This window comes from Lynx canadensis, chromosome B3, assembly GCF_007474595.2.
Source record: "Lynx canadensis isolate LIC74 chromosome B3, mLynCan4.pri.v2, whole genome shotgun sequence".
Taxonomy (NCBI): Eukaryota; Metazoa; Chordata; class Mammalia; order Carnivora; family Felidae; genus Lynx; species Lynx canadensis.
In genome coordinates, this window is record NC_044308.2 from 46260015 (window position 1) to 46285042 (window position 25028).

At 40.8% G+C, this 25028-nt stretch overlaps 1 protein-coding gene across 2 annotated transcripts in view; it reads left to right on the top strand.

Moving 5' to 3' along the window:
* The first annotated feature begins 723 nt into the window (after positions 1-723).
* ALDH1A2 (aldehyde dehydrogenase 1 family member A2) overlaps positions 724-25028 on the top strand; it is a 99464-nt gene continuing 75159 nt past the window's right edge. Inside the window, exon 1 of one of the 2 annotated variants that reach the window (XM_032593631.1) lies at positions 724-975. In XM_032593631.1, coding sequence (XP_032449522.1) covers positions 859-975 — 117 coding nt within the window. In that variant the 5' untranslated portion in view covers positions 724-858. The remainder of the gene's footprint in view (positions 976-25028) is intronic. The other variant, XM_032593632.1, reaches the window with a different exon arrangement.

Genomic DNA, 25028 nt, shown 5'->3' on the forward strand with positions numbered 1-25028 from the left:
GAGGACCGACACCCTCATCCTGGGGCGCAGCGCGGACCGCCCGGGGCCGTCCCGGCCGGCAGAGGGCAGCAGCTGGGCGGAAAAAGCTGGGCGAGGGCCGCGCGGAGTCGACTGCCTGGCGGGGATACTTAATTTTAAGTGTGGGGCGAGGAACTCGCACTCATCACTGCCTGACCAGGACCCTGCGGCCGCGGTGCACCTCCGGCTCCGTTGAGGGGAGTGGGTGTGTGCTAGGCCACCTGCCCGAAGAAAGAGAGCGGAGGGCGCCCCCGGGGTCTCCGGGAGAGAAGGGCCCCGGGACGCGAGAGGGAGGGGCCCCTGACGCACCCCCTCCTCTGCCGAGCCCGCTTGGCGCCCCAAGAGCCGCCCTTTGAGCTCCGAGAGCTAACTCCAACGCACCGCGTCAGCCCCCGCCGGTGCGGCTCCTGGGGTTACGACCCACGCCCGACATCCGCTAAGGTGCGCCCCCCACCGCCGCCGCCCGGACCGGAGCGAGGCCGGTCCCGCTCTCGGAGCCCCGAGCGGCCGCAGCGCGGTTCGGGCTCTGGCCGTCGAGGCCGGCGGTGGCGGCGGCTTGGGCCTGTCCCCGCGGCCGAGGTAGTCGCCAGGCGCACTTGACCGTGGGCGCGGAGCGAACGGATCGCGCAACGCGGGCGGCGGGCTTTATGTAAATCGGGGCTGCGCCCGGGCGTCCTAGGTAGGATGGACCAGCCCCCCGCGCCTCGGCCCTCACGTCCAATAAGAAGAGCCCCAGCTTGACACCTGCCTATATACAGGCGAGCGCGCCCCCGGCCCGCCGACCGCGCGCACAGCCCGCACAGCCCACGCCGCGGGCGAGCGAGACCTCGGCCCGCCACCATGACTTCCAGTAAGATCGAGATGCCCGGCGAGGTGAAGGCCGACCCCGCCGCCCTCATGGCGTCCCTGCACCTCTTGCCGTCGCCCACGCCCAACCTCGAAATCAAGTACACCAAGGTAAGCGCCCGGCGAGGACCTGCCGTCCACCGAGGCTTTCTAGAACCTTCCTTCCTGTCCCTGATCTGTTAGGGGAGTAGGGCGGCGTGACGGGGTCAGGGGCCGGGGCGTCCGGGGCCAGCCTCTCATCCCCGCGCAGCAGAGGGACGCCCCGTCCTCGGGATTAGGGCTTCCGAAAGCCTGTCGGGGACTCGGGAAGCCTCGGGGACTCAACCCCAACCTGAACGCGGCGCTGGGGGTCGCGGTCAACGGCTCTTCACCCACGCCGCGTCTGCCGCTGCCTCCTGATCCGATTCTCGGGGTCCGGACTGTCGCGGGGGAGGCGTCGGCACCGCTTCGACTCATGGGGGTTAGAAGGGTTCCCGCCAGGTGGGCCACGCAACCCGGCCGCTTTTCCCAGAGGCCCTGCGCCTTCAGGGGCCGCTGGGCTGCTAGTCCCCGCTCGGTCCTCGGAAGCCCGCGGTGCGGAGCGGCTTTTCGGGAGGGGCCGACAGGGCGCGCGAAGCTCGGGCCGCCCTTAACGCATCGCGCGGAAACCTGGACGCTGCCTCCCGGCGCCTCCGGCTTGGGCATTTCGTTCGGCATTTGTAGGCAGTGGCAGTTCTGGACAACGCAGAAACTCTCGAAATTGGTGTGCATTAACGGGCTCGCTCTCGGACTGAAAAGAAATCATTTTTTATAACGAACCCTGACATTTTGGGTTTGCCAAGCAGGTTTTGTTGCTGGGCCATATAAAAAAGGATACGCATGCGCTACCTTCATTAATGGGAATTGAATTCACTTTCTACGAATTCCACATGGAAAAAAATATATTGATTAGATACACGGGGTGATTATAAAGTTATAACATGGTGGGGGGAGAAAGATGGGATTTAATGTCATGTTCCTTGGAGCTCATTTTACAGTTCTCTTGTTTTTCTATTACTTTCAATTGATTTCTACCCCAAATTGTTCCCGATAAACCAAAGCGCGTTTCCCAGACACACAATACGGTTAAAGTTGTTTTCCATCATTCTTACTACAGGATAAACTAAATTTGTTGAGAAGTGTATTGTTTGGTTCTGGCGTAATGGTTGAAAGAGAAATTTTTTAAATATCCGAATTTTGAAATTTTACTTGCATTGAGTTTTAGGATGCAAATCAAGGTGATTCGTGTTCTAAGTGCCCGATTCATGATGGATTTGATGTACCTGTTAGCTTTTTTAGATGGTGTGACAAATTTTTGAAAGCCATTTTAATGGGAGGTCGTTAGTGGTTACAGCCATTTAGGCATTGTTTGCATAACAATAGTGCCAGTGCGTGGCACATCTCTGGGTTTGGGAACGAGCAGGGAAATACAAAGCATAAACGCTTTGTTTTATGAGGGTCGCTAACCTCTCCAGCCCCTCTTTAAAGATCTTAAGATTCAGGATCTCCCTGTGAGACAGGACCCTACTCTCATACTTTGGAAGGTTCGATTTTAGTCTTAGCTTTTCATTGGGATTTTCCTCACAGCCCCGGAAAGGAGTTTTAGGTATGCAGTAGGTATTTCGGAATTTAATTTGGAAGCTCTTCCAGTTCTCTTTTTTCTCCAGCTACCCCCGCTCCCTTTTTCTCTTGTTCTCCCCCAGTAGGAAAGACAACTGATTTATAGCTAAATGAAGCCTTTAATGTGGAGTCTTTTAGCTCAGAGGAGACTTTTATCCAGTATCCACTTTCCCACTTATTGCAAAGAAAAACAATCAGAAATGAAATAATGGATCGAAACTTGACTCTTTTAATTTGTGGGGAGGAGGCGCCTTATTTTTGGCTTGACAAACAACCCTCATAAACACTGAGTAATGCTAATCTAAAGGCAAGCTCTTTTCACAAAACCTTGTTAAATCAGGTATCTGTGAAGATTCCCAGCAGCTTACTCCCCACCCCCCAGCTTTTTAGTGAGACTTCTAAATTTTCTGACACAAGCGTCTTTGGTGAGCAGCTTTTTTAATGTGAAGAGCAGAATCTGTTCTTTTGGTAGCTGAGGCTAATGGTTTTTTTACTTAAAAGGAAAAATAAGATCCATGGAAAGGTTTTTAAAAACTCACTTATGATCAGAAGTGAGGGATATTATCTTGGTAATTTCAAGCAGAAGAATGAACAAGGTAGAATGACAGTTCGTCCTTTAGAACAGTAGTACCACATTCATGAGAGGGATTTTTGAAAGAGTAATGGTTAAAGAACTACTATGCTGGAGGGCTTGTTGAAGAACACATAGGAAACAAATCCCATGTTTGTGTCACAAAGCCGTGCAGGATAAACAAGATGGATCCTTCATCATTTTTGCCTTGTTGAACGAATGCATCTTTAAGGGTATCACGATAAGATTTGTAAATGTGATTTGGGGACCAACATAAAGCCACTGCCTACGTGTAAATGTCAGATTATGAGAATTTCAAGTTGCATGCATTTAGAAAACTTCGCATTTATGATCTTGCATTTAAGATCTATGATCTTATGTATTTTTCATTTTTTATGAAGGGGGAAGTGGGGGAGATTATTAGAAATAAAACTTACATCTTTGTCTGTCAAAGGTCCAGTGAAAATACTCCAGAATTACAGTTCAGTCCCCATAGATACTGAAAGGGCTTAACTTGTGCTCTTGTAGTGATTTTACATTTAGTTCTTAAAATAAGCCTACTTGTCTGAAGTTCCAGTACCCGATTTAGACTAATGATCAGTGGCAATACCATCATTGGTATAGATCTAGTTTTATTTCCTTAATGCAGCAATCTAGATCCCAGGTTTTAAAAATGATTCCTTATTAAGGAATATGGGGGGGGTGTTGTTGTTGTTGTTGTTGTTGTTGTTGTTGTTGTTGTTTTAAAGAAAAGACTGCATTAGTCAAGAAAGCGTTAAGTTTACCAACAAGAAGTAGCGAGGTGACCACTTTAAGGCCAAGACAGCGTATACTCTCCTGCTCGGATCCTCAGAAGACTGCTTACCAGCTATTGCAGGAATCTGATTGGTTTTAGGTGTGTTTCTATGAATTAAAACTTTTCTGAGTTGTTTCTGTTTCATCAGTCTGGTTTTTCAAACTTTGTATGGCTGAATATATTATCAGAGTTCACACGTTGTAAAATTAAGGCTAGCACTACCGACTGCCCTTAACTGCAGGGGAGATTTCTTCCAGATTCCCAGAAGGTCTTTGGAATCTTTCTGTCTTTATCCCACCCCTACCTTGTCTGTTGTCTCTGTCGTCTCTTCTGTCTTTACTAGTTTCTTTCTACTGCCACATCCCCATTATACACACGTGCACACACGCAGAGGCATTGTGCTGTCTCTGTGTTGAGCGTTTTTTCAGTGACAGTTTATGCCTATAATTGACAGTAACATAAAGGGTTGTGTTTTCTTCCAGCATCTGATTCTGTGAGGAGCTAGAACAGAGGGAAGAAAGGAACATTAATGGAGTACTAACCTACTAAACTACTAAACTAGAAGAGAAAAAATAAAAGACAACTGAAAATCAGAGCAAATGTGCATTGGGTAACTTCTACTTATTTATTTGTTTATTTAAAATCTTATTATTGAACATTTTCTATTTTCTGCTGTCAATTTCAATTCTGTCCAAAGGATGTTTGGGTGACCACTGAGTGTTGTTAGTATTCCTAACAACAGTGTTCCCTGTTAAGCTAATTGGGCATCTCCCTTCCAGGAGCTTAGGATCTTATTAGAAAGATTGATCGCCAAAAATTGTCAGCATGGCAGTAGTTCGGTTGATCAATGTAGTAACAAATAATGATAAAAAATACATAATGCCACTTACATTGGTTATAGGGTCTAATAGTTTACCTAGCACTTTAACGTGTACCATATCTGATCCTTGCAAAACCTTTTGAAGGAGAGCGAATAGGAAGAAGTAGAAATACTTGATAAGAAAGACCTTGGCCTTGACTTTTAAAAAACTGATGGATCTTTCCTGACCATAATACACTTCGCTTTTCCTAACAGTAACATACTTTTTTTTTTTTTTTGAGAGAGAGAGAGAGAGTTTACATCTTTATTTTTTTGTGTTCTTTCTGTTGCAAACATGGGGAGAATATGTGCTGGTCTACTCTTCTTAGGAAGAAGCTACATCATGTGGCTTTTGATTCCCTGACTTTAAATTAACTACTTTTTATGTTCTACTTTTTTTTTTTTTAATTTTTTTTTTCAACGTTTATTTATTTTTGGGACAGAGAGAGAGACAGAGCATGAACGGGCGAGGGGCAGAGAGAGAGGGAGACACAGAATCGGAAACAGGCTCCAGGCTCTGAGCCATCAGCCCAGAGCCTTGACGTGGGGCTCGAACTCACGGAACGCGAGATCGTGACCTGGCTGAAGTCGGACGCTTAACCGACTGCGCCACCCAGGCGCCCCATATGTTCTACTTTTTTTTAAAATCAGATTCTTGCCTATTTCAGAGATTTTTTTTTTTTTTTTTTTTAAATGAGAGAGAGCACGCAAGCACTCAAGCGGGGCAGGGGCAGAGAGAAACTGGGAGACAGAATCTGAAGCAGGCTCCAGGCTCTGAGCTGACAGCTCAGACTTGAGGCTCGAACCTATGAACTGTGAGATCGTGACCTGAGCCATTGGATGCTTAACAACTGATCCACCCAGGTGCCTTGCAGAGATTATTTCTTAAAACACGGTGTGGGTCTAATTGTTTCCAAATCTCTAATCAAGATTGTTTTTATCATAAATTATGAATAACACCTCATGTTTATAGGAACCTCAGATTTGCAAAAGAACTGTATTGCTAAACAACTTTATTGTAGGGCTTGAAATAGATAATTCTCTTGGAGTCCTGCCCTGATGCCTTCTGTACAGGATTCTGCTACCATATGGAATCATCATTTGCTGAGGCAATTCTGTCGTCTATTTCTATAAAATGAGGAATAATAGATTTTCTATTTGAGGGTAGAAGATACTCTGAGAAGCCTGTTCTGTGTGTGAGGTCTGATTTCCTTGCAGCAAGGCTTAAGAGAAGCCAGGCATGCATAATATAAGTTCTCTGTTGCATTACACAAGCACAGTGATCAAATACATCTCAAATATGAGCAGACCAAAAACATCTCAAATACCAACATATGCACTTCTGTCTCTAGTCTTTCGCAGTAGGATAATGAAATAGAAATACTGGTGTATATTTTTGTCTGCTTTAATTATCTCAGTGACAGCTTGTGGTAGTCCACAAACTACAGACTATCTGTGTGATGTTGTAAATAAAACTTTATTGGAACACAGACACACCCATTCAGTTATATATTGTCTGGAGCTACTTTTAGACTGCAATGCTAGAGTCTAGCAGTTGCAACCGAGACTATATGGCCTATATTTTACAAAAAGTTTGTAAGTTCTTGATTTGGAAAAAGAAAGGCTCTGAGTTAAAGTAGGTCTTTGTTCAAACCTTGGTCATATATGTACTTACTAGGGGTTGTTGTGAGGGCTAAATGAAAAACTGTGTGAAAGTACATATAACGATAGTTAGCCAAGAGCTAATTCCATTTCATTTTTACATTTGTAGTTACGAATAAATGCAGGCCCATTTTAAGAAAGATCAGAATTGTATGGTCAGTAAGGTTTTTACAAGACAGGCCATTGTTTACTATTTTAATTAGCCATGAGAGTTTAATATTCTGGGTAGCTGTGGGTCCCTTATATGTTTTCCCTACATTTCCATCAAATGAGATCCCTGGGCGGTTTCTCTACTAAGGTCTTCTCTTTACTAAAAGTCACTAAATCAAACAATTTCCCAGCCGGTTTTTAAAGAATCAAATTAGATATCTGACACTGTGGCGAAATCTGGCATTAATATGCCTCAGTACACCCAGGTGGCTTGCCCTAATTGTCAGATGGCAGACAACCGTTTCTGGCATTTTAAGTAGTTTGGGCAAAGGTGTTGCCAAGTCTTTGGCACATAAATCTGGGAGGTATGGCAGCATTTGAGTACATTCTCAGATAGTATATATACCTTTTAGAAATGGGAAGGTATCTTTGTTCCTATAATTTAAAGCTAAAGAGACTTTTCATTGGTTCTGACTGCCCAGTTTGGCAGCTTCCAGAAAGTGAAATGCAGTGACTATTTTGAAAGCCCTTCTAGCATTTCATTAATTTCTTTATTTGCTGCAACAAATCATTTCAAAACCAGTCATTTCCCCTCAAACACCAAATCTGATGCATATAGAAGTGATTGCCATAATGTCACTTTGGATAATTTTTTAAAAAAATTTTTTTTAACGTTTATTTATTTTTGAGACACAGAGAGACAGAGCATGAACAGGGGAGGGTCAGAGAGAGGGAGACAGAGAATCTGAAACAGGCTCCAGGCTCCGAGCTGTCAGCACAGAGCCCGACGCGGGGCTCGAACTCACGGACCGCGAGATCATGACCTGAGTCGAAGTCGGCCGCTTAACCGACTGAGCCACCCAGGCGCCCCGACTTTGGATAATTTTTAATTGCTTTTTCAGATCTATCTTTGAGCTCCATTCCATTTTACCTTTCAGATATATGAGATTATCCAAATTAGGGATTTCTTACCTCTGGCATTTCTCCATTGCTTGTTTGTTGGCCTTTAAGATGAAGCTATGTTTGGGGCACCTGAGTGACCCAGTGGGTTAAGTGTCCATCTTCAGCTCTGGTCATGATCTCATGGTTCGTGGGTTTGAGCCCTGAGTCAGGCTCTGTGCTGACAGCTCAGAGCCTGGAGCCTGCTTCAGACTCTGTGTCCCCCTCTTTCTCTGCCCCCCCCCCCATGCACACACGTGCGCTCACTCTCTCCCTCTCTATCTCTCTCTCTCTCAAAATAAACATTAAAAAAAATTAAAGGGGCACCTAGGTGGCTCAGTTGAGTAGGGGTCTGACTTCAGCTCAGGTCATGATCTCATAGTTTGTGAATTCTAACCCCACGTCAGGCTCTGTGCTGACAGCTCAGAACCTGGAGCCTGCTTCAGATTCTGTGTCTCCCTCTCTCTCTGCCCCTCCCCCACTTGCACTCTGTCTCTGTCTCTCTCTCAAAAATAAACATTAAAAAAATAAAAAAGATGAAGCCAGGTTTACATTGTTTCCCTTCAAAATCTTAACTCTCAGTGAGTTTATTTACAGCACAGCTCTGTTGTGTCACATGATTTGGAAATACTTCCAGCCTTTGAAAATTCCAGTTGGAATAATAATTGGATGCTTCACCACCTAGACTTTTGCTAGGCTCTCAACAAAATTTCCCTGGGGCTAAACACGGGGGGTTATTGACCTCTGTAGAATGTGGTTAAAAATTAGAATGTCTGTGAGTGAACATTTTAATTTTTATTGTAGAAAGAACTTTTCTTCTCACTTCAGCTCAGCCTTGGTACCTCCAGAAGCAGTTATCTGCTCTGTTTCCTTTCCTCATCACAATCTGACCTTTGGAGAGCCGGAGTCACAGTTGCTTTACTCCTAGATCTCTGGAAAGATGAAACCTCTTGTCCAGTTAAAAACTAGACATACCTGTCTCTTATTTACAAAGAATTTAGGATATCATGAGTACCCAAACACTTTCCAATCTTCATTGATTATAAAATATAAGGAGGAAATTTCCAAATAATTAAAGATTATATTTTTATACATTTTCTTGTACATACTTTTCATTCCTCTAGCCTATGTCTTCTGATTTCAAGTCCACTGACTCTTAGGGATTGTTTTTTTGCCCCAGGTCATTTTTAGGGACTTCTTAAACTTAGTCAAACAAAAAGTGGTATAAGTGGGTGGCTCTTCCCACACGTATGATGGAATCTACCTCCGGGTAAGTGGATCTTGCAAAATATTGTGGTTTTAAGTAAACCTAGTAACAGGCAGATGTAACCTGGTTCCCTCTTTCCCCAGTGCCCACAAACAATACACACACCAGATCTCTGGGCTGATGTGTGTGTATTGATGGAGTGTTGAGGGTGGGAAGGGAAAGGGGAAATAAGAACTTGCCTGATAAGATAAAATTAGGAAATATCTATAGAAATCTACAGAGGATAACTTAAAGTCTTACTTCCCTAGGTGTAGAAATTGACTTTTACACTGAATCCTTTTTTGGGAGATCAGGAATCAGTATGACTGGTTAAATTCCCTAGCAAAACCTGAAACTAGTGACTTGCAATGCTCATCTATATTTTACAGTCTGATCCCCAACATACCAATGTAACTTGATTTTCACAGGGAAGGGTATCTAACTCTGTTATTTCGAGGTCATTTTTAACTATAGCCAGAGCTACCCTTTTGCTTGTCTGAATTTATTAATTTGTTTATTCATTTGACATTTATTTAGGACTGCTTGTGTACAAAGCATTGTTAGTCACTGTCTGGCATGAAACACCACATAGATCGTGGGGCCTGCCCTGAAGAGGCTGGAGAGGATTCCCACTTGGGTATGGGGTGAGAACATACACACATGGTGCATAATAGAAGGTGCAAATGCTTGAGATGAATGTCCTGAAGGCACCATGAGTATTCAGAAGGTAAAGAGATGTTTCAGGTTCTGCAGACCAATAGCTCTGTTTCGTAGGACATACTTGACAATGAAATGTTTCAGCCTGTAGAAAATTACAGACAATAATATCACAAACATGTATAACTATACCCAGATTTGTTAGCTCTTAACATTTGGCAGTATTTGCTTCTGTTCTTTTTGAAAGAAATACTGCATTGAAACTCCACCTGTGGCTTTCCTCCATTCCCTTCTTTACTTCCCCCTTCCTTCCTCAGAGGCATGTATCTTCCTCATAGGTGTTCGTAGGTGTTCGTATCTATGCACCTGCATGTACTCATAAACAATATGTACTGTTGTTTTGCATGCTAAATTTTTTTACACAAAGGGTACTGTGCTGCAGTTTGCTTTGTTTTCATAGCATGCTATTTTCAAGATTCCTCCGTGTTACTGGATGTACTTGCAATGCTTACATTGTCATTCGTTCATTGTTAGAGTATTCCATTCCTTGAATATATTACAATTTTTCATTCATTCTTCTAATTGACATTTAAGATACTTCCAGCATTTTGCTATTACAGTGATGTTGCACTAAATGTTCCTAAGCATATCTCCTTACTTGCCTGGGTGAGAGACGTTTCTAGGATGTATGCTTAGAAGTGATATTATTGCTGGCTTAAGGGGTATGTGGATCTGCATCTTAATTAGGGATTGCCAAATTTCTGTCCAACACAGTTACACTAGTTGCCACTACCCCCAGCAGGTATCAAAGTACCTGCTACTCTCTATCGTCACCTCACTTCCATTCAGAAATACGGAGTTCTCATACTTCTGAAATTTTGCCAGTCTGTGTGAAATGGTATCTCATTGCTATTTGAATTTGCATTGCATTGATTTCTTGTGAGGTTGAGTATCTTTTCATATGTGTATTGGCCATTTGGCTGTCCTCCTTTGTGAGTTGGCTAGTATATCATTTGCTCATTTCTGTTTGCATATGTATGTTTTTTTTAATGATTTGTAGCCTTTTATTATGTACTTGGGATTATAATTCTTTGACAGTTATATACAGTGTGAAAAATTTCTGCCCCCTTGTGCTTTTTCTTTCTCTTATTTAGTGTAATTGTCATGTAGTTTTAAATGCAAATAGGAATATTTCTTTTTTTTTTTTTAGTTTATTTCTTTAACTTGAGAGAGCACACACCTACACACACACACACACACACACACACACACACACACACACACAGGGGAGGGGCAGAGAGAGAGAGAGAGAGAGAATCCCAAGCAGGCTCTGCACTGTTAGTGCAGCCCCAACAGGAGGCTCGAACTCACGAACTGTGAGATCATGACCTGAGCCGAAGTCGGACACGTAACCGACTGAGGCACCCAGGAACTCTGAGGAATATTTGTATCTTTTCTTTATGGTTAGTGCTTTTGGTGTCTTTTTTAAAGAAATCCATTCTTATTCCAAGTTTTTCAAGGTATTCTTTTACATAGTCTTCTGAAGTTTACTTTTATTATTAAAAAATTTACCTTTCTCATTTGTGCCTTAATCTACCTGTAATTAATCCCATTTGTATTTGTTTATGTATAAGGACACAGGTAAATCTTAAGGACAAATGATGTAACATATAAGAAAAGCAAATGATATTAATGTGTAAAGAATTTTTCAGAATTATATTCTGTGCAATTCTGGAATAATATTAGGAGGTTCAGAATGTGTGGTTTTTCTCTAAGCCTGATCTTCTCTGTAATGGGAAAATATCAGAAATTAGTCCTACTTTGGTGGATGATTTTAGTACTTGTTGGTTTCCCTAAACTAACAACAGTAGGGCATTCTGTAAACCTACCTTTAAGGAGTCATTGTATAAAATGAGATATGATCATTGTAAGTTTTCCATGTCAAGAGTTACTTCCCTACCTTTCTTATACTCCCTAGAACAGAAGAAGTGCTCAAATGTTGGTTATTGTTGTTCCCCTCCCCTCACACACACACTTACACACACACCACTCATTTTTTGAAGGGGCATTACCAGGTTCACTGTGTGCTATTTGTTTATAGGACTGGAGAAAACTGGAGGGATGACAGCTAACATAATGTGAGAAAGAATTTCTGATGGACCTTTCCCTTGAATGACTAATTCCATACTGTGCTTCATTGTGTTAGCTTAGAGAATTTCAGTCATTCCTTAGCACCAGGCTTGAAAATAACATTGCTTTATATTTCGTTAATGTTTTAACTCATTGTGTTTTAAACTCAAAGCTGGTGTTACACATTCACTTTTGTGTTTGGATTTCTAAGTTATTGATCTCTAACTCTAAAGAAGCTACCTGAGGAGGAATGAAATTCTCCAATCTTAAAACTGGAGCTAGCCCTCTTGTGCCTTTTGGTTACATAGTACCTGACATTGTCGGTCCCACACTTACTTTGAGGGGATGAGCCTACATTCTCTGAATGCCCATATTACTTGTTTACACTACTCCTGAATGGTACAGTTTTAGCCTTGTATGCTTATATTTTTTGGTGTAACTCCCTGCTCCTACACTGTATTAGATTATAAACTCTTATTCATCTTAGTATTTCTGAAGCATCTAGCTCAATGCCTTATAGTGAAATGCTTAGGAAATGTTTGTTGAATGAATACTTGTTAGATTTTATTATCATTACTGGCTACTGATAGTTCCTTTTATTATTAATAGTATAATTTCCAGAGTGCTTTTCCCATATGATTACATTTAATAATTGCAACAACCTATGATACCGATACTATATTAATATTCCCACTATGTAAGTGAGAAAGTCAAGCATATTAAAGTTAAACAAATTTTTCAGGCTCAAGAGTTAGTAGGTTTCAATTCCAAGACTTGGCTCTCTTCCTTCTCTGTTCATAACAACAGTAACAAGCTTAAGAACCACGACGACAAAGACAGTAAAATTTGAACTCAGCCTAATGCTCTGCTGAGTGTTGTATAGGATAATCCCAAGCCCAGTTCTATGACTGTGGATCCCCAACTTAGTCACAGTAGGTATGGGAGCTACCATTAGTAACAATTTCAACTTGACATAAAAGTGAAAGTGTTCATTAAAAAAAAAGAAAAACAGAGAATTGATATAATCAATACTTAGGTGTGATTCTTCAGGCTGTGGTAAAGAACTGTGTTTTTGGATTCCCACTGGTTGGGCAGTTATATACTGCCCTTAATAACACTTGCTTATTTGTATTTTTTTTTTCAGTTCAAAAAGTGCTTTTCTTTGTTATGGTTCTTCAGATTTACTTGGCAGTGAGTACGGATGAGACTGTTGAAAACGAATATATTTCATATGCTTTCTAATGCTTCCTCTTTATTTATTTTATTTTTTTAATGTTTATTTATTTTTTGAGAGAGAGCGGTATGCAAGTGGGGGAGGGGCAGACACAGACAGAGATACAGAATTTGAAGCCAGGCTCCAGGCTCTGAGCTGTCAGCACAGAGCCCGACGTGGGGCTCAAACGCATGAACCGTGAGATCATGACCTGAGCCGAAGTTGGATGCTTTATCCGACTAAGCCACTCAGGCGCTCCAAATGCTTTTTGTCTTTCCATGGGCCATCATTTTGTGTAACTTGACTATAACCTATGTGGTAGAGACACTTGCCAGAACGACTTAGGTGGATGTGTTCCACCTTGCCTTTTATGGGCAATCATTTCCACTTAAAGCTTCCAACTTGAATCTTACTCCGATTAGATTTGTCAATTGTATGTAGCCTCAGCGGGGATGCAGAATAGAGAAATAGACAGTAGACCCCAGAAATTCATGCAGTGTTTATACTGTAACAGAACTTCAGTGCCCAGAGGGTGGTGGTTGGAATGCACGATTAATGTTTTATCGTAAATGGCTCAAAAATCCCATCTAAAGAATCTCCTGACAGGTTGTCTCCTTTAAGCCAAACCCAGTAGTCTTCCGATTTCTCTGTCTTCACTTTTAGAGAGAACGCGTTTCCCTTTCTCCTCTACTTCTCAGAGTTACCCCTTCTCACCTTTTCCATCTTTTTCTCTTTTCTTCTGCTTGTCTTCTGCCTCCCTAAGTATTTCTGTCAGGCAAGCCTTTGATGACCCTCATTCCTTGGTCAGATTCATTTACCTGTTTTCGTAAAATGTCTAGTTATGCCTGGGAACCTTTGTAGTCAGCTCTTCCAGCTGTTGGCCCGAATGGTCCTCGGGGACACCAGAAGCAATGAACCTGGAATAACCACATTTGACTTCTGTGAGCCCTCCTGAGAATTTAGTAATTACTTAATGGATTGAATTGGTGACACACACTATTCCAGATAACAGCCTGGGTTGCATTAAATTAACCTTCACAAATGGGTATTTATTGGTGTACTCTTAAAAGACTACATGTGTTGGCCGTAATTGCTCTTCCGTGTTCCTCCGTGCCGATAGGTATTTGTACTGAGTGAAAAATTTCTCAGATTAGAGCCTGGGTGGTAGTTGGAGCCATTTAGTGATGTGTGTCCTTGTGTTCAGCACATTGAGCATAAATCCTGTCTTGTAAACAGCAGGGAGACTAATGAGGTTTGCCCACATTCTGGTATCGTTACCAGGAATTCCAACAGAGAAAAAGAGAAGGCTTGGAAAAGAAGTACACTAAACAGTGATTTTTGGAACTCTTGATGATCTGACTTAAGGAGAGAGATTACTGCTCAACACTTAGTAACAGACGTGCACGTACAAACACGGGTACATAAACTACATTTAGCTAAAAAATAAACCAAACATTCTGCTTTGAATGAACACTTGCAGAGTCACCAACTTCGTTCTCCAGAGAGCTAATGAGGGGCTTATTTATGAGTGTCTCTAATTGTGAGTGGTGTAAAGGGGGCGGCTATTGAGATAATGCAGCTGTTAAAGTGATAGCGCACTGCTTTCTCAGCGTTCTTCATCACTTCAGCCAACTAAAGTTTTATACTAATTTTAGTCTTACCATTCTTGGAATGAGTGTGTAGTTATTTTTACAATAACAAATAGCTTCTGAACTTGTTGCAAGAAGTCTTTCAAATGTGGTTTTTTAAGGCTTGTTTCAGATCTTCATTTTTATTATTACTGTTAAATAACTTGTGTATTTGACAATGCCAAAGTAAGGGATCCAGTTTTTGCTTGATGTGTAGACTAGTTTCCTTCCTGGATTTGAATCTTCATAAAAGCTGGTTATCATGGTGGTCTTGACACAAAGTGTGGTTCACATATTTTTGTGTTTGAGTGAATTAATAAGTGAATGAGTACTAGAAAATAAAATTGTGATTTCATTTGCATGGTGACTAATAGACAAAATACCACAGCTAGAAAGTGAATTCCAGGTAAAGTGTTTTGAAATGAATAACTTTCTAGTGAGAGCAACATACATATATATACACACGCGCGCGCATGTACACACACACACATACTTTAGGTTGAAAAACTTCCCTCCTTCAGTCCCACTCACCTACCCCTTTCTTTGAAACAGAAGATCTTTAGGGTGCATTGTGGAGTAATGAACAAGGAAGCAGAATGAGCCCAATTCTGCCACTAATGTATGCTTTTTAACAGTTCCTTGTATACGTAGGCACATGATAAAGATTCATGGAATTAACAAATAACAGATTACTGGATAGCTTATTGAGTACTCTCTTCTATATTAGGCTCTGGGAATAGGAAAATGCTTTGTGATACTGGGTTAGTTACTTAAATTCCTTGGACATCAGTTTTATTACTTATAAAATCATAGGGTAGAATGAGATGTGTATTATTAATCCACCTACTTATGAAAAGAACTGGAGGAAAAGAGCTGTAAGAGTTCCTTACCCCACCCTGACCCTTCAGAATTCTTTCATTTCCTGGGCCCGGACCTGGGATTATGAGGATCAGAAGGAAAATACTGAACTTGTTTGTACGTCTATTTGCAAACCCCTATTCTTGGACCCCAAATTTTCACTCGAAGCAATGTTTAAAATATTTTCCCAAGGATTTCCTTATAATTACCGGAAAGCAGTCCACAGAAATCTGTTCATGATTCTTCATATATGAATGATTTCACAGTGTCATAAAGAGCCACCGGAAATTAAAAAAAACATTGTGTTCGTTAAAGACTTAGAGTACTAGAAATCAGACCAGTGACTCCCAAGAGAATTCCTTCTTCAAATCTTAGAGAAGATTGATTTTAATACTAGGTAATAGTGGTAGAAAGAAAAGGTTTGTTGGCATTTCCTCCCAGCCATCTCGGCAGCTCTTCTGTCAGGCTGAGCTCTTGAAAACCACGGTGGGTCGAGTAAAGTCTGTGGCGAGGGAGCTTGTCAGAAGCCTATGGCTTTTCACTTGAGTCTAATAGAGACTTAGCACTTTGCAGGTCAGTGCCACTGCTATTTGTCTCTGACCTAAGAGATCTGGAGTTCTTCACATCAAAACCACATCTTGCTGAGCAGAGATCAAACGTAGGAAGGTAAGGATTCTGCCAGTGATTTATCATGCCAGGGAGAGCGATCAGGCCATATGGGGCCACTGCAAATGAAGTTGACATTCTGGCAGTTTCTCATACAAGGTCCCACATGTAGTTATGGCTAGTTTTTCTTGGAGAGGAATTCTGGGTCAAGTGGCGGCTTTTGGTGGCATTTCTTAGCAATTTCAAGTGTTAGCAAGACTTACCTCCAACGCGAGCTGATTTCAAAATTAAGTCCTAGCAAGATTTTTCTAATATCTTGTTTAAGTGGCAAATAGGGATTTCTTGATTAGATATTTGAAGGTTAATTTGAGCTTTTCATTTGACATCTCCTTTCCTTTTTTCCTTTGTCAAGAAGGTGCCTATTTTAAAAAGAAAGACAAAAAGGAAAGAAAAATTAAGGCGATTTGAGGTCTGCAAAAAAAAAATCTTTCTTCCTAAATATTAGATGTGGCTTTAGGGTAATGAAATTGACTCTATAAGCTATGCACAGTTAGGTTTATTAGTTCATTATCACATTTTATTAACTCGGGTTTTAGGAATTAATTACTGTAAATATTACAATAAATTCCTGGGGTAGAGGAAGGTGTCACACAGATCTTTTCGCATATTTGTAAGGGTGGAGAGCAATAAGGAAGAATTTAATCATATACAACATAGATGTAATTATATTTGAGAGTATTTGCTAAGATTTGAGTCAAGGGCAATAATTATAATTTTAATTGAAAGAAAAAATTCAGTAATTGCTCTCTTCTTTTAACTGCATCAACAGATACACGAAAATGATTGTGCTATATAAAATTCAGCTTGCTTTTTGTTTACTGTCACAAGCAAATGTTTAGTGTGGAGAAATCACTCATTTATTGTTTCAAAGGCCTCTTCAACTTTAGGATGGGCGCTGGGGTGTTTCAGCCTCTCTCTGCTTAGGATGTTTGCTTTGTAACATGAATGAAAGATGACATTGGCATTTAAATGTAGTAGTTCATGACATTAAGTTCTAATTTAGCTAAAGATACCAGTTGTCCCTTTTGTGGTTCACTTTTTCACAATGAGAAAATTACCATAAATGAATGGCCTTTGGTGGTTAGAACTCAGTCCCATCCTGTAGTCACAATTCACTTGATTTCCCAAGGTATCCGTTTATTTGTTCGCATACTGGGGAGTATTATTCTGACTGATGAAGTTGAGCTCTGCAAGAAGCGAGTTTAAGTATAATAATAAAGTAATGAAATGGAGTTTCTCCTAGTTTCCACTTGGCATTTGTGGAGCTTGTACAATTTCCATGAAAACCTGGTAGGGTTGCCAGATAAAATATACAGCGTCTAGTTAAATTTGAATTTTAGGTAAATAACAAATACTTTTTAAATATAAGAATGCACCATGATTTCCCTGTGATTTGGGGACATACTTATACTGAAATTTAATGGTTTTTCTGAAATTGATATTTTACTGGGCATCCTGTATTTAATTTGCTAAAACTGTCAATCCTAAACTGTTATTATACATATGGTTTGTGATTTTTATTGGCGACCAGCAATGAACATCATTTTAATGTAAAATTAATTGGCATTAAAAATCAAAGACTCAAGGAATCTTTAAAAATTGTTGCACTAATGAAGAGCGTAGTAGAAAACCTTTTTTAAAAACCGTAAGGATACTAGTGAATAAATAGGGCCGCTAGGCTCATTGTAAAGACAGCTTAATCTCCTAAATGAATTGCTCCAACCTTTTAATTCAAAATCATACAAACAAAAACATTGAGATAAGCTGGGTGCTTTTTCAAATGGGGACCCCTGTGGCTTTGAAAATAAACACTTCAGCCTCCTTCCCCCCCAACACCTACACTCATAGTCACTAGCCTTTCTGATGTCTGCCATTTGCAAATGAACAGGCTGATTTCTGAGAAAGACAGAAGACTAATTAAACCTAGAGAAGATAGGCAAAGGAACATTTGTTTCCAAGCACAAGACAAAAGAAATCATGTTACATTCCTGCTTTCTCAAGACTGACAGGACGGCATGAAAGCCCTTTGCTGAGTTTCCTCTTCTGAAAGAACATTCCCACACCACCGTTCAGACCCTCTCCCGCCCAGGAAACCCTGGGATGTGTGAACCAGCCTGCACTGACCTGTCTTTATGGTAGTCAGAAGAGAGACCAGTTAATACGTCGGATGGCCTTCACCATCATTACCTTCTTCCACCTATCCTTTCGCCCTGTTTGTTTCTGATGGTTTCTCGAAGAGGTCTTAGTTACTAGCAATGGAGAGAAGAGTAAATGAATGAGTAAACACAGAACAATCAGTGACTAGCTTTTTAAGAGCACTAATAAATTGTCTTGAATTGGTTGTTTACATTCAGAATCTGAATCAGTTAGAAGTTCTGAGTACACACTATTCCAGACTTTTCAGTAATCTAGTTAATTCTTACATCCACTGGATGAGGAGGTTTTATTTTATTTTATTTTATTTTATTTTATTTTATTTTATTTTATTTTTTTATTTTTTTTATTTTAATATTTTGAGTAGGCTCCACGCCTAATGTGGAATTTGAACTCACAACCCAGAGATCAAGAGTAGCATGCTCTACCCACTGAACCAGCCAGGTATCCCAAGGTGGTTTTATGATCTTATTTTACAGATGAGAAAATTGAGCCACAGAAAATTTAAATGCCATACCCAAGTCACGCCATCTAGGAATCTTTATACACATGGGAATTATACCCATTATGAAATGGCAGGAGAGAAATGAGGAGGCAGAACGTGATTTTAGGATACCTTTGCCCATTTTTGTGATTAAAGAAGACTAAAAAGGACCTTCATGAGATTCAACCTGGGTGCTAGTCAAACCAGTCATATGATAACAGTTTGTTATCTGCCACAATTTAGTCTGTGGTAGAAATATCCTGCCCTTGGAATATGACCCTTGGAATCCTGAGTCAAATGGAACCCTATGCCTTCCCTAATCTGTATCACAGGTAACCCCAGAGCTCTTTAATCTGAATGATCCAATCAGCCTCCTTTGGAGAAAGAGGCCAGCCTCCTTCCCCACCTCTTCCCTCACGTTTCAGTTCATTCAGATCTAGCCTTGTTCCTGGAAGGCTGCCCCATACTGAACTGTCCTCTGGGGAACATGACTAATGAATGACCTTTTGTCTCTGGGCTCTCATCAGTGTCCTTTCACTTTCAGAAACAGACCTTGAGATTAGATGGATATTTGAAAAGCTAGGTGGATCTCTGCTACCTCACTGCTCATGTTATAATTTATTTGTTTCCAGGATTAACACAATTCATGTAATTATTGCACATTAGTGTAATGTGTTGGGCATACAACCTTCATTTTAAAATACTCTGGTACAATCGCTTTAGATTAATATTTTAAAGCTGTTTTAAAATGTTGCCTCTCATTTCTCATTTCTTTTGACCTTGTGCTGTCTGCATACTTTGAAAGTCAAGATTGCAGTCTTTCCTAGTGAAGACTTTTCCTTTTTCCTGCCTTTCAGCCTGGGACTCAGGGTAAGTGGGGTTCAGAGAATACAAATTGGGTCAGTTATTAAAAAACAGTTAATTACTTTAAAATTAGAACTGGTAAGTTAGTCCTTGTCAAAGCTTTATGAAACCATGCTTTTGCCTGTAAGAGATTACACCTATTGAACCAAGGCCATGTCTCTATAATATCAAAACACTGACTTTAAAGTGCAAAATGCAATCAGTCATCTAGGTGTTTTCCTATACAATGCCATTTGGGTGTTTTTTCACTTTTTAGCCAGATGTTTTGGCGTGAAGCAGAGCAAAAAATGGAAGTCAACAGAACCACTTTTGCTCTACCTACCTAAATGTTTCAACAGGAAGGTTCTGAATATTTGCTTCATTATTTTACTTTATATAGGTAGCCTCTTAATTAGAAGTAAAAGAAGATGGGGATGTTTTTCATTGAAGTTAAAAATAACCTTTTTTACCTTTGATTATAATGTTCAAAAGCCTACTAGCTTTGTAGAGTAGCATACTGAAGTGGTCATCAGTACAGTTTTTCATTACAACAGAAATTTAATTTTGTACAGTTAAATGATCATGCTGTGTGTTCTTTGTTGTACACAAATCTCTTTGAAATACAGTATATCCGTAGAAACAATGGAATAGTCGTGTAAAAGGAGATAACCAACATATGACAAGTCCTTAAACTACTTCCTTATGCTGCTCAATTAAAAGTAATTGAACTTTTTTCTATAGATACATCATTCTGGTTATTGATTTGTTATCTGGTACTCTCCTTTGATGAACCAAAAGCAGTTTAGTGGCAAGCCGAGTAAAATTCAACTCTCCAAGGCACCATCTACTGCAGGGTTTAAATACAAATCATTTGAAGCATTTACTATTAAAAAAACAAAACATTTTATTACTGAAATAAAACATGACAGCTTTATGTCAAAGATTCATCGAGGATAGGAAATTATTTACACCTAACTCCTATTAAAGCCTGCTGCTTCAGAATTCCTCAGGGGGTCAGATTCCCCAATTAGAAAATTCATGGCAGCATCTCTGTGTTGTCACAGCCACTTTGCTGTGGGCTGCAAAGTGTGGCAAGCCTGATTTGTCTTCTGTTATCTTCCTGGTGCAAAAGTGGCCAAGTGATGTGGTTTGGCTTGTGTTGTTAAGTTCCCTGTTTTGGGTCTTTCTCCACGTAACTACTGAGATTTAGAAAACCACGTAAAGCCACTGTTAGATGGGTCGGATCCCTGTAGACAGCCAATCCGAAGTCCGTCTTCACTTCTGTCCCAGGAGTATGATCCATTATGTCTTTTGAACACTGACTGCATGTTAAGTGCTCTATTAGAGTACGGAGAAAACCAAATGAAGCCAAGAGAGCTCTTTTCAAGGATCTTCGAGAGGGAAGAAAGTTCATCCTAGCCAGTTAAGCCTCAAGCATAGTCACATTTTATCTCACTTAATTGTACAACAGCCCTGCAAGGTGGACGAGCCTTATTTCTGTTTCTACAGAGAAGGAAACAAAGCTCAAAGAGTTTGAGAGTCTATTTAAAGATGGCTCAGGATTGCATAAGTGGTAAAAGGCAGAGTGGTATTTACATGGAGATCTTTTGGCTCTTAGCACCTCCGCTCTGGTTGTTCTATAAGGCAAATAAAGGAATATGTGCAAAATTAATCACCTCAGTCCTCAGTGAATTTCCTCATATCTCTATTTCATTTTGCATATAGACACAACCTTCATGACATTTAATCATTATGATTGAATACGTTAAGCAACTTCAGTCTCTATACCTGTCTTGAGGAGAGAACAGACTTGCATGTTGCTATCCTGATGGTCTTATTTGGAAAACAACAACAACAACAAACAAACAACAACGAAAAGTATAAACCAGCCCAGTCATATTGAATTGGCTTTCAGAAAGCCTGTCGTTATGGTCCTTACTGTCTTAATCCAGAGACACAACCATATACTCCACTCATATTTCAGACCTCCCTTCTAGGACACTGAGATACCTGTTCCTTTCAGATTTGGGAAAGAACACTTTTTTTTTTTTTTAACGTTTATTTCTTTTGAGAGAGTGTGCATGCGCTGGGGACGGGCAGAGAGAGAGGGGTGGGAGAGAGAATCTCAAGCAGGCTCAGTACTGTCAGTGCAGAACCAGATGCAGGGTTTGAACTCACAAACCATGAGATCATGACCTGAGCAGAAATCAAGAGTCAGAAGCTTAACCGAGCCACCCAGGTGCCCTGGAAAAGGACACTAATGTTTGGCAGAAGACTTTGTTGTAGTACTGTACTTGTTAGAGTTTTTAAATACATTCCTTCAGGAAGGGGATAAAATTTCTGAGGTGGGGAAATAAATGACATTTCTTGCCCAGAATCTAGGATGTTATGAAATATTTACAGGAGGGAATTACACTTAGAGATTCTTTTTCCCCAAATGCTTGTGTGTAGTGTCCCTAACAAAGTGCCATCATGAATTTTTACTTTAATTCCCTTAGCTAGGAGAAGTGACTGTGAATCAAACAGCTGTGACCATTTTATGAAGATTTTGACATTTGATGCCCTTTTCTTATTCAGCCGTGGATACCTAGATTCTATGGAGAAAGGAAAGTATGAAAAAGGAATCACTTTGATGCAGTGAAATTGTAACCAGCTCCTAAATCAGTCAAGGCTGGCCATTCCCTTTCTTTTCTTATCCAAGACCTACTGGCCTGTGGGAAGTCATTAGGATGATTTTGAAGTATCCTTCCTGCACCCTCAAATATAGCCCTGTTGTTGTAAGAGCACAAAGCTGTTCTTTAATAAGCCCAAGAAATAATTTATTATCTGAAGATCACAATAGTCAGGTTGCTGTCTGTTCTCTGCCAGAAGTTCCTGCTTCTGCACCTCAGGAGGCTGCAGAAAATATCCCAGGACCTCATCTCTAAGCAGAATCACATTAGGAATGTAAATCACCCCTGTTTCCCTAACATGTTTTGCTTTCAAGAAAGGAAATTAAAAATTATTTCGCTATCATCTGCATTGATTGTATTGAAGAAAAAAGGGACTTGAGCAAAATTCCTTGTGCAGAGTAATGTTTAAGAGACCTTGTGGAAGAAATGCAGTGAGGGTTGCTCTGATTCTCTGGTCAACCATCAAATTTGCTTTCCAAAGAAACATTAGCAAAGATTATATTTAGAAAAAGCACTAGAATGGGAATCAGGACATGGGGGTTCCAGTCCCTATTATTCTACCACTAGTGGGGTATGTGGCCTTGTGCAAGTCATTGGCTGCTTTTGAGAAATTTATTTAGTAACATTTTTCATTTGCATACATTATATCTAGGGCCCCTTCCAGCATTGTGAATCTCTCTCTTCCTAACCCAAGCAGCCTCCACTAACTATATTTAGAGCAAGAAAAAGATACTCACTTGTTAGTTCTTTTTTTTTTTTTTTTTTTAAAATTAATGTTTATTTTTGAGAGAGAGAGAGAGCGCGCAGGCTGGGGAGGGACAGAGAGAGAGGGGGACACAGAATCTGAAGCAGGCTGTGTGCTGTCAGCACAGAGCCTGATGCGGGGCTCAGACTCACAAACCGCGATCTTGACCTGAACTGAAACCAAGAATGGGATGCTTAACCAACTGAGCCACCCAGGTGCCCCCCATTAGTGTCTTTTAAAGTGATCCTTTAGTAAGATTTGGCTGGTAAAGTATGATCGTGTCGAACCTCATAGTTTCATAACAAGCATTAAGACTGTTTGGGGGGTAGGTGGGCAGTTACCAATTGTGCTTGGTGATGAGCTTGCCTAAGTTTTAAAATGTTTGTTGCAGGATTTTTTTCCACCCAAATCGTGCTTTTTCAAAATGGTATCTTTCTAGTTCATCAGTTACATGTTCAAGTGCTAGACATAATTGGAAAAGGAGACCGCCACTTTTGAACCCAGAGGATGGACTCTGCCCTGGACATAGAGAGGTGTTGTTGAAATGGTTATAGAAATGTCAACATGCACTTGGAGAAGCAAGACAAACCTACGGTGTCCCAGAACTTCTGATAAACTTTCCTATTGAGCGCCCACTGGTGGCCATATGTGTTCTGTAGCCAGTACGTCAGATTCACAGAGTTAGAACTTTTACATCCTCAGGGACATCTTCCATTCAGTTGGCAGTAGCTTTCTAAAATGCCATGTTGAAAAGTTTTCAGAAATTCAGCTGGAAGATATTGTGATTGATTATCAATATCTGTCAAGGGGCTGGACAGAAGTTTTATCACAAGTGCCATAGATTAGCCTATCTTCAGTTACCAAGTTTCACTTATTATAGATAAATCATCATTCTTTATCATAGATAAAGAAACTGAGGGTTGGGGAGGCTAGGAGACTAGCTGAACATTTAGTTTGAAACCAAGAACAGAACGCAAGCACTCTTCCTCCCCCTCCTCCTTTTGCTGTAATAGAAAATAAGACCACGAAAGTGATGTCCCTTTATAAACAAGCCCCTAAGGATAGTTAAATAATGAACCACACTACTGGCAGTGGTGAGATGAAGGGACTGCAGTTCTGGGTTTCAGATTCCTCCCGAGAACTCCGGTGTCATTATCTAGTGCTCCCAGAGAAAAAGGGTTCCTTTTGAACCACCTTTATCCTAAAGAGTTTTAGCAAGGTGCATGGTTCTGCAATCTTCTTAGGTAAGTAAATAACTCCATTATCTTGGTGTCACAGTGTCTATCCAAAGCCATGTTCTAGAGGAAAACTGATTGTTGCGTAGCCTCAATCCAGACAAGAAAAAGTAGGAAGCATCCAGTATTAGGTAGTATTCAGTGATGACTGGGGACCTGCTTCTCTGGATAGATAGAAACGGTTCTAGGATTCCAAGGATCTGATTCGTGGAATTAAAACATACATTGTTTTGGTTTTTGTTGACAAAAAGAATTTGCTTCTTGGGTAATACAAATGCATATAAATATTTACTGAGCATCTACCATTTCACTATTCTTTTTCTAGGTCCTGGAGATCAAAAAACAATGATGACATAGTGACATGGTGTTTATCCTTAAGGAGCCCGCAATCTAAGTGGGGGACATATGTAAAGTATTACAGATCGATGTGATACACAGGCAGAAGTCAGAGAATGATCAGACAACTCTGAAGAGTTTGGGACAGCTTTATCAAGTATTTGAACTGAGGGTTTTTTTGTGATTTTTAAAATATTTATTTATTTTTGAGAGAGAGAGGGAGAGAGAGCACGAGTCGGGGAAGGGGCGGAGAGAAAGGGAGAGACAGAATCCGAAGCAGGCTCTAGGCTCTGAGCTGTCAGCACAGAGCCCAACACAGGGCTCGAACCCATGAACTGTGAGATCATGACCTGAGCCCAAGTCGGGCACTTAACCAACTGAGCCACCCAGGCGCCCCTTGAACTGAGTTTTGAAAGATGACTAAAATTCTAATGTTGTGTCAGGTAAAGAAGGGAGGAAACAGCAGGCTCAGAGATCCTCATTCATAACAATTCGTAGCATTTTTGGTGTGATTTAAGTATAGGGGGGCAAAGGGAGGAACTTAGATCCACAGATTTTGAATGCTTGTGCTCCTCAGTTTATGGTGCACTATAAGACACTGGTCTATGCAAGACCAGTCTGGTTTTCTCCACAGGCACACACTCCATTCTATATTTAGATAGGGACATATCCTTGATGGGAA